General features: G+C 35.8%; 1 protein-coding gene across 2 annotated transcripts; it reads right to left on the minus strand.

The window, feature by feature from the left end:
- Nucleotides 1-682: 682 nt before the first annotated feature.
- LOC112186009 (NADP-specific glutamate dehydrogenase) lies at nucleotides 683-8996 on the minus strand. Of its 2 annotated transcripts, none has more exons than XM_024324360.2 (16): nucleotides 8746-8996; nucleotides 7361-7956; nucleotides 6748-6877; nucleotides 6436-6637; nucleotides 6119-6205; nucleotides 5974-6033; nucleotides 5773-5874; nucleotides 4691-4762; nucleotides 4481-4536; nucleotides 4041-4126; nucleotides 3189-3279; nucleotides 2929-3086; nucleotides 2736-2827; nucleotides 2042-2122; nucleotides 1737-1810; nucleotides 683-1206 (listed from the first exon to the last, which is right to left on the minus strand). In XM_024324360.2, exons 2-16 carry the CDS (start codon nucleotides 7920-7922, stop codon nucleotides 1131-1133), a joined length of 1929 nt encoding a protein of 642 aa, XP_024180128.1. In that variant the 5' UTR covers nucleotides 7923-7956; nucleotides 8746-8996; the 3' UTR covers nucleotides 683-1130. The 2 variants fall into 2 exon arrangements, with proteins under 2 accessions (XP_024180128.1, XP_024180129.1); XM_024324361.2 differs by having other exon boundaries at nucleotides 5788-5874; nucleotides 8746-8995.
- Between the last annotated feature and the right edge of the window lie 519 nt (nucleotides 8997-9515).

Here is a 9515-nt window from a genome sequence, read left to right on the forward strand (position 1 = left end):
CGATACCTCATTAAGCCTGCAACTCTTTCCACATCTCTTCAGACCAACCAGCACCTAACAATGTATCACACGTCTAACGTCTTAATTACACACTGGATCATAACCAATCCTCAACTATCACTATCTTCTGCAAATTCCTAAAGCAGTCATCAAAATTGCATAAGTGTTGAGAACAGTAAAGTTGTGTTGAGAAAGTGAGTCTTGATGTCATAACATTTAAATATGAAATAATCGAGTACTCCTCTTGCTTGGACGGGAAGTACAAATTCCTTCGTAATTGCTGCCTTGAATACTCTCCCAGCAAGGTGGGAAAAAGAACCAGCTGAGGGGCTGCAACTTTCGACCTCTAATACAGACCTCATTGGTGCGAACGTGCTGTAACTAAACTACTCTGAGTTTTGTTAATTGGTTAAGTACTATAGTTTTCTTTTGTTAGAAATAATATTTCTTTCCTTGATATATACTACACATTCACGTTCATATTCCTCCCCTGAATATATGAATACATGCTCCTCTCCTAAATAACAGAAGAATGCTCCTTATCAAAATAAATGAATGGAGTTTGGCTCCTACAGGATTTGATGCTGCAACGGAATAGGCAAATATCCATGTCTCTCTTCAATGAAGACCACCTTGGGATTAATCAGTTATTCCCAAAAGTAGTCCGACCAACGCTCAAGTATTACTAATTACAACAGATCATTATATTTGTACTTCCAATCTCAGTCACCATCCAAATATCCAGTAATTAATACAAATAACAAGTAATCATTAATGAACCCAAGTTCAAAGAGTCAAATAACAAACCCTTCCTCCTATGGCTTTTGAGGCCCTTCCTAACCTACCCCTCAACTACAACACAATTTTTACTTGCATTCTGCGTATTATAATTTATTCTCCACAATTACTATTTCCAACTTTCCGAGTTACAGCTATTACATTACAAATATGTTACAAAGGAACATGCTCCATCTTAGATGCCACCTTCAAAAACTTAAAAAGTATGAGGGATCTGCTGGTAAAGATCTACAGCTTGCTGCCAACCACCTCTATGTTGCCAAAACCATTCATTGTCGATAACACACATCAGCTTGAGGAGCATGCCATTAAGTATACAATATCCTCAAGTTCTATACACAACCCTGATCCGTCATAGCTTGAGCAAGAGTCAGAAAAGCAGAAATGACTGCTCCATGTACCAAATACCTGTCAAACACATAAATGACGTGATATATGAGAATTTGATCTTTCTAGAGCAATTTAATGTGAACCACTAATCTGTCTAGGTACTCAAACAAGATATGATGATACAAATCATTGCTTTTCCTGTTTTCCATAATCACAGCACTAAAACATCTCCAGTTCATAAAACCGTATCTTGTGACAAAACTACGTCAACCAGTTTCTTCTAATTTTCACCATGAAAATAAAAGGGATACTACACCAAGGAATGACGGAGAATATAATACTGAAATATTTATTGAATTCGTTGCAAGAAGCCCAACACTGAAAACAAAGGTCAAGCAAGTATTTGACTGGCAAAACTAAGGCTCGGTAGTATACCACCAAAATCTCGGCAACTAGGTTAAGGATAACCTCTACGATTTTCTGGTGTCAGAAGTGAGAAAACACCAAAATATCAGCCGATATTTCAGTACATACTAAAATTGTAAGACAGTGATCACAACCATTAATTACAAGGGAAAAAGCCATTGTCATTATCATAAAATACTCACTCAGGACTTTCTTTGGAGTAGCCAAAGTCAAGCGCTGCTTTAAGGGATCTCTGGTAAGTTTGTTTTATTGCTTCCTGAGAGTTATGATACAAATGGAAATCAGAAATCATAAAAGTAAACCAACTGAAGACCTTCAAGCAAACTTTAAGTTGATACTTGGAAGGGGGTTCACATTTTAGCTTTACTAGCAAGGAAATTAATGTTGTTCCTCTACTCAAAATATGAGGAAGGAAATTAATGCTTGGCATACTGAAACTACTTACGGTTAAGGTGTTATATTAGCAACATAAAATATAAAGCCTCACCTGTAGCTTAGACTCAAAGTCCTGCGGTGACCAGTTCACTGAATTACACTCATGGTTCAATTCAAATTCTCCAGCAACTACCTGCAACAAAGCATACAACAGATAGAGCACACAAGTTGAAAGGGGGAAAAAGGCAAAGATAACTAGAAGCCATATATGGATGAGTATTAATATAATTAATTCAAGCTACTATCCCCTATATTTTCCCAGTGCCCCTTTTAGAACTTCTATTTGTTAATTAGTCCATCCAACCAAAAATGCAAAAGGTCAAGGATTATCATAGATTCAAGGCCAATACCCATATGGGATTTTTATATTCTCAAATGGAATGTTGCTGAAAAGTAGGTCCACGCAGGACCTAACACGAGTAATAGCCGGCTATAATATGTTTCAATTAGAGCTTCAACCCAAAGCCAACTGGTAGTGGGTGAGAGGCCAACAACTTGGCATGTTGAGATAAAGGCAAGCTTCTCATGGAAAATTTATATTCTATAAAAACCGTTGACGTTGAATAATGATCCCATGGGATGCTGAATTCAGTATTGTTTTGCAAGTAAACCAGCTTGGGTTGATTAAGCTTAACTCTGGACCATATAAAAGCATGACTACCAGAGAAAATTTTGAACTATCAATTTCAAAATATCATTATTTTAGCATATCTAAAATGCATGCATTGCAAAGATAGCAATCTTACCCCACCAGCACCAGCAGCCACTGCAGGAGCAATTAGAACATTAGATTTTCTTAGAACATCAACAGCCTCTGGTGTACACGGCATATTTGAACCTAGATACAAAATGAGAACAATGATAACAATAATAAATGGTTATCAATATGAAAGCAGAAGAAAATAAACAGCACATACGCATATCACCAGTAAATACTACCTTCTACTAGTATACGACAACCTGAATTGACCAGATTCATGGCATCAGACTGATCAATTTCATTCTGGGTAGCACAAGGAAAGGCGACATCACACCTTTCATTCCAAGGTTTCGCTTCATCATAATACTTAGCTCGAGCATATGTTTTCGAATAGTCTCTGCACATACCACATGTAAAAACAATCAAACTGAAAGTAACTACACACCTATACAAAGCAATTTGGTCAACAGATTCAAAACAGATGTCCATAAGCACAAACCTCAAACTTCTCTGTTGAGTTTTTATTTCTCTCAGAAGTGCGATTTTGTCATAATCAAACCCTTCTTCATCCACCAAATAACCCTTTGAATCTGTGTAAGACATAAGAACTGTTAAATGCTACGGAGTGTAATATAATTCGGCAATTTTTACCCTCGACACAAAATACAAGGAAATCTAACAGAACAGAGTGAATATAAAATGAAATAGTAGGTACTATATTATCCTGTATACTAAGTACTAACTTTGAAAGAACGAAAGCAAGTGAGAGGAAAGGGGGGGGGGGGAACAAAAAACAAACAAACTACAAGTGTGAAGGTTCATCGATGATGCTCAAATTGAAAAAATATCCCGTAAATTAAAATGAGAAAAGAAAATGAGATGATACAATAATTATCACAAACATGTGTAAGCTGAAAACCACCAATAATCAAGAATATTGAAGTAAGAAGTTAAACTTTGTGGCTTTCTATTTTAGTGCAGATAGAGTTAGACTGCTTGCTTCTCTTTGTCAAAACATTGTACGAATATTCGTCTGAGCATAATATATTCCTAATTGGGGGTGGGGTGTCTTGTCCTTAAGGCCTACTGGGCTTTGTGGTGCTTTGTTGTGTCTTCTGCTTCAGGGACTGCTTATCCATTTTACTTGTACTTTCTCAAATCTTTCTTTAAAAAAATTATAAAAAAATACTATAAACATAATATAACATATATAATCATATATGTTTTATATATATAATCATCAAAATAGAATTGTTGGTGGGCAATTAAGTGATCTGGTATGGATCTTACTAAATTATTCCATCTTATGACATAATTCAAGAGGTCCAACAACTACTAGTTAAGAACATACCAGAAACTGTAACAGGAAGAGCACCATACGCAATAAGCTTCTCCAGGACATGCAATGCAATCTTTCCACAGCCGCTTACAACACATCTGAAAGAAAACTCATACAGAATTATGTTCAAAATCACAAATTTGAAAGTCAACCATAATGGTAACAGATTATACATTTTCAACAGGCTCTCTATTTGTCCCTCTTGTACACTAGATAGACCGTATATATATATACAATATACACAGATCTGCATACTTTTATAATTTTTCACAAAATTGAGTATGCAACATTTGAAGACTTGGGATATATTGAAAATAAGAACTGGGGCCTCCATGAGGATACCTAAACGGAAGCAACTTGCATGTTGCGTTCCAAGCTATCCTAGTGATACTATATTATTGACAATTAGAGTTCCATCATAATTTTAAAAGCTCAAAAAATCAAGTAAGCACCTTATTCCTTTAAAATCTTTATTCAGGTCTGCAAGCAAGAGCTGTGCAAAGAAAACCTGCAGAGGATGGAACGACATCAAGGATGAAAAAATAAAATTCTCACACAGAAAGGAACATACTCTGCCACAGAGGCCCTCATCCCTACCCCCAAAAATAAAAAAGATAAAAGAAACAACACCCACACACGTTCAAGGGAGAGTTGTGCTATACCAGACCATATCCAGTAGCTTCAGTGCGAAGGCTAGAGCCAGACCAAAATATCCTTGGCCCCGTAAAACTTCCCTGCATAAATATGAAAACATTGAGACATCATTCCATACATCGCTCATATGTTAAACACAGACGCACAAATCTGACTTTTGCATAAAAGAATAATAAATAAATTTTCTTCCCATGATAAACATATAAGCAGAATTTTACTATGGAGGATAGATAAGAACAATAGACTTGGTATATGGACAGAAAAGAATATTAGAATATTCTCAGACGTTCCCAGATATCAAAAGTACAACCAAAAGTAATCAGATTCAACTTCTTCGGTTTCTTTCTTTTTTTAAATCCCTACACTCGACAACTTAAATCCCAATATTGACTTATCATAAAGTTAGATGCTGAAACTACCAGGAAAAGTCTTTTCAAAAAAGGGGAATGAGAGCCAAATCCTCACAACTAGGAACATCCTTTCTCATTTCCAAAAAAATTAAAAAACATCTCTCTGGTCCTCCAAACCCCAAGAATTTACCTATAACAGAGATATGTCAAGAATGCATCCTCACTCAGCACTCATATGGGAGTTGTAAGAGTAAAATTACATAAACCCTAGATTGAAATAATATAACAAATCAAAACCCTAGGTTGCTTTAAGCCTTTACCTAAAGATATATTTTACAAGATGGCGGCCATCAGCTGGCAGTTGATACTAGCCTAGAACAGGAAAATGCATATGAATAAGCAACCTCTCTTACCTAGTTTACTTTCAATATTGTATTTGGACTACCTACATAAGAAGATATCATCATAAGTTCCTAACTGGTTTAGCTGACTTGAAGTTTGAAATAATACTACAAATACAAAACAAACCTTCGACTCCTCCCCTCTTCTTCTTTGTCACTCTCTTAGTCTCTTTCCTCTTTTTCTAATTTTCTCTCCCTCCTCTCCTCTCTTCTCTTTCTCTCCTCTTTTTTTTTTTTTTTTCATAATACCAGAAAAACAACTTTGTAAATGGCATCCAGGTATCAATTAATTTCCATATAAAGCCAAGAAACAATATATATTTAGAGATAGCTTGTTACCAGTGTTTCTGGTACCTGAAAATGACCAGCTAGACGTCTATATTGTCCAAAAAGATATCCCATTTCCCGAGTTCCAACACCCATCTCCTCTGAAGGAAGGTCCTAAAGTGTGTACAGCATTAAACCAGACATGTAGGATAAAGCATTAATCCATATAAAATGAAGTGGATATTTACTGGAATGGAATGTTCCTCGAGTTACCTTGTCAATACCCAAATAGCGATAGATCTCATTCATAAAACTTTGACAAAAACGCATCACCTGCCAGTTCAGAAGAAAATGATTCAGAACCTCCGTAAGGTGAAAAAAAAATAAAGGCCATAACAAAGTAGAATGAAAACCTAACCTCATTATCACTTTTTCCCTTTGGATCAAAATCACTTCCACCTGCTGCCCCTCCAATTTTGTACGGTGACAAAGCATTCCTTAAAGTCTGTAGAGAAGGGAAATAGAGCATTGTAAAGCAGTAGCAAGACTCAGGTCACTTCCAATGCAAAGTCAAGTGCTTAACCTCATCAGTAGTATTTATTATCTAGCTTGATATTGTCATGAATACCAATCACTCATATATGCAAATCAACAGAGGAGAGGAATGAAAAGAAATTTTGACAAAACTTGACTCTAAACTATGAAAACAAGTTCAATTCCAAAAACAACTAATACCTGTTCAAATGCAAGAAACTTGGCAACGCTCAAGCTCATAGAAGGATGAAATCTGAAACCACCCCTACACGGACCCAAAGCCTGGTTAAATTGTACCCGAAATCCTCGGTTAACATGTGTCTCACCTCTATCATCCACCCATGGAACTCGGAATACAATCATTCTCTCAGGCTCTAACAACCGCTCCATGATGTTTACATAACTGAAACATTTTAGAGGTACTTCATAAGATTTTACATGAACCTAAAAAGAAAACGTTTATTTTTTCTTTAAATTAGATGTCAACATAAACTCCACCCCAGGGTAACTCACTGAGAATTTTTTGCGATCACTCTTTCTAAAGCATGAACTACTTCCTGCACCGATTGTATGAACTCAACCTCATTAGGATCCCTTTTCAGTGCAGCTTCAACAATTGATCCAGCCGTTTTTGACATAAGAGCTACAGTTTAGGAGTAATCCCAAACATAAATAAAAAAGGTTGAGCAATTAATAAAATTAAACAACCTTGGAAAGATGAGGAAGCCATAAAGCATGAGCAGAGTACAATATATTAAAGTTAATCATCTAATTTGAGTCTTTCATCCAAGTTTTGAGGCAGCAAACATGAAAATAATGCATAACTTTTAATAATTTCACTAGAACTATTAAGTGTCCTGCTTTCTTACAATTTCACACCCATACAACTTAACAGACTCGCAGAATATAAAAGATCAGAATAATCAATCGTTAGCAACTAGCTTGAAGTTTCGAAAGGACATCTACAGACTTAACCTTGAGAAAACAATCTCTATATAAAAAAAGAAAAAAGAAAAAGTAACAATAGAGTAACACTCGGCAAAAAGAATAATGAAGAATTTTGGAGCATATAGTGAATATTCAAAACTTTCAAATGATGCCCAAAAAAAGAGCAGAATCTGCTAACCTTTGACATAAATGGGTTTGTCAACAATAATCTTATCCTTGGAGGCCAACTGAAGGCGCAGTGCCTCTTTGTGAAGCAAACTATTATTGTGTTCCTCAAGTGCACTCATCTGCATATTTCGGCTACCCTCATTTCCATAGGGATTTCTTCTATGCTTCCTACCGTACTCTCTACATATAGAGCAAAATATCCTAGCTGTCCCTTCCTTGACATCAACATAAGCCCATTTGTAGGTATCAGCCCATTCCTCTCTCCATCTTTTCACAACCTTTTTCTTCCTTTTTGCCGGCTGTGCCTTTGACATATCTTGATCGTGACCGCGGAGTTGAGAAATCATTACCATATTTTTGCTCTCATCATTGTCCTCAACAGAAGGCTCTCGTGTTGGACCACCAATGAGGGGGGTGTTTGCAAATGAAGGATCATCATCCCCCGGTCCAATTTCTAAATCAATTTCTTCTCCAAGCTCCCTAACCACTAAATGATGTCTCTGTGCTTGCTGGATCAAGTTCATATCATCCATCATGGTATTCATCACTGATCCGCTGACCGGAAGCAACATTCAGCATGACAGGTCTTAACCAAGACCTTAAACCCTGCATTAAACATTTGTCAAGAGGGCAAGTCTTATTAACTCATTAAACATCTTATTAAATTAATAAAGTGAAAGATAAACTGATTTCCTGAGAGCGAGAAAACCTAAAAAAAATTATGGATCTAGAACACTGCAATCATTGTGAAACCTTTTAAGTAGCAAGCCTTATGACACAAGTAGCCACCCAGTTTACTTTTATATATCATAAGATATGTATAACAGGGAAGTCTTGTATTTATATTCTTCACTTATCCTATATTGTCCCGAACCAACAGGAGAGTGTAAGTATATACAAATCTTCGACACTAACAAAACCAAGCCAGAATCAAAGATAATTTGCAACACATATATGAAGACCATGCCTGGCTGTGTACATGAAATTGCAAAACCCATGTGGTTAGCTTAGCTGAAAACATCTAATATAAGTTTTAAAGCATTTCAAAACCTACAATTTCCACTACCTAGCAAAACACTCCACTAAGCCTAACACAAGAAGATAGTAAAACCAAGATAACACTTATCCACCTCCAAGACATGAACAACAAAATCCAATTACCAACCTCAGTTTTCTCAATTATCCTCAACAATTCTCTAAACCAAGATAAAAACACCCCACTCATCTACAATTCATCATCAAATTACACCAAGAATACACACCACACAGCCACAATTAATCAAGTCACTACACAATCAATACAGAAATGCCAGGACATTTCATTTCCATCATCCCAGGAGTCATTTCTCAAAATTCAACACCACCCATAAGCTAATTCTCAATAAAGAACCATACCCACAAGTCAAAAACGGAAAAGATCCTCAATTCCTTTGCGAGTGGAAGAGAAAGTCACGAACTTGAAGGGTCCAAGTTGCAGTTCCAAACTGGGTTCTTGTTCTTCTCCAAGCTCAAAACTTTTAAGTTTTAACCAAAGGGGTCGTGGGAATTATTGGTGAGGAGACTGAGAGTGAGATCAACAAACGTGTGGAGAGTTGGGTTCGATCAGATTGTTGAGCCAGAGAAAAAAAGAGAAATGGTGTGTGTGTGTGTGTGTGTGAGATTATAAATGGTGGAACAGTAATAAATAAATGAAAACAAGAGAAAAAGAAGAAAGCCTTAATTTTAGTTTAGTGTGAAACTTTCTCAAACCACGCTCCATGTGATAATTATTTCTTTCTATTTTCTCTACTTCACTTGGTTCTTTTTAGGACAACAAAACCACCTGAATCGTATAAAACTTATTCTTGACGAGAAAGCTAGGAAAATAATACTTAAACCTCTTATTCACTAGAGTAAAATGTTAATTGTGCGGTAAAATCTTATATAATTAAGTCAATTTTTGAGAGAATTGTTAAATTTTTGAATTACCATATATGCCCTCACATAATATAGATATTAATAAAAAAAATTATTTTTATATAAGGATAAGATAGTCAATATGAAAACATTGCAATACCTCCTATGAAAAGAAAAACTTTTTCCCAAAATGAAGAGAAAAATTACTGTAACTTTTTTAATTTAAAAATAATAAAATAAAACCCAATTGACATGTGCGGAACGGGGTA

Source organism: Rosa chinensis, chromosome 2 (assembly GCF_002994745.2).
Source record: "Rosa chinensis cultivar Old Blush chromosome 2, RchiOBHm-V2, whole genome shotgun sequence".
NCBI lineage: Eukaryota > Viridiplantae > Streptophyta > Magnoliopsida > Rosales > Rosaceae > Rosa > Rosa chinensis.

What these genes read in the sequence shown, in the direction of transcription:
- LOC112186009 (XM_024324360.2), bottom strand. Translation starts at nt 7,922, where the DNA reads ATGTTGCTTCCGGTCAGCGGATCAGTGATGAATACCATGATGGATGAT. An exon ending in ACTCAACAGAGAAGTTTGAG is followed by an intron (nt 3,087 to 3,188) that starts GTTTGTGCTTAT and finishes TGGTATGTGCAG; the next exon opens with AGACTATTCGAAAACATATG. An exon ending in TTGTCGTATACTAGTAGAAG is followed by an intron (nt 2,828 to 2,928) that starts GTAGTATTTACT and finishes TTTTGTATCTAG; the next exon opens with GTTCAAATATGCCGTGTACA.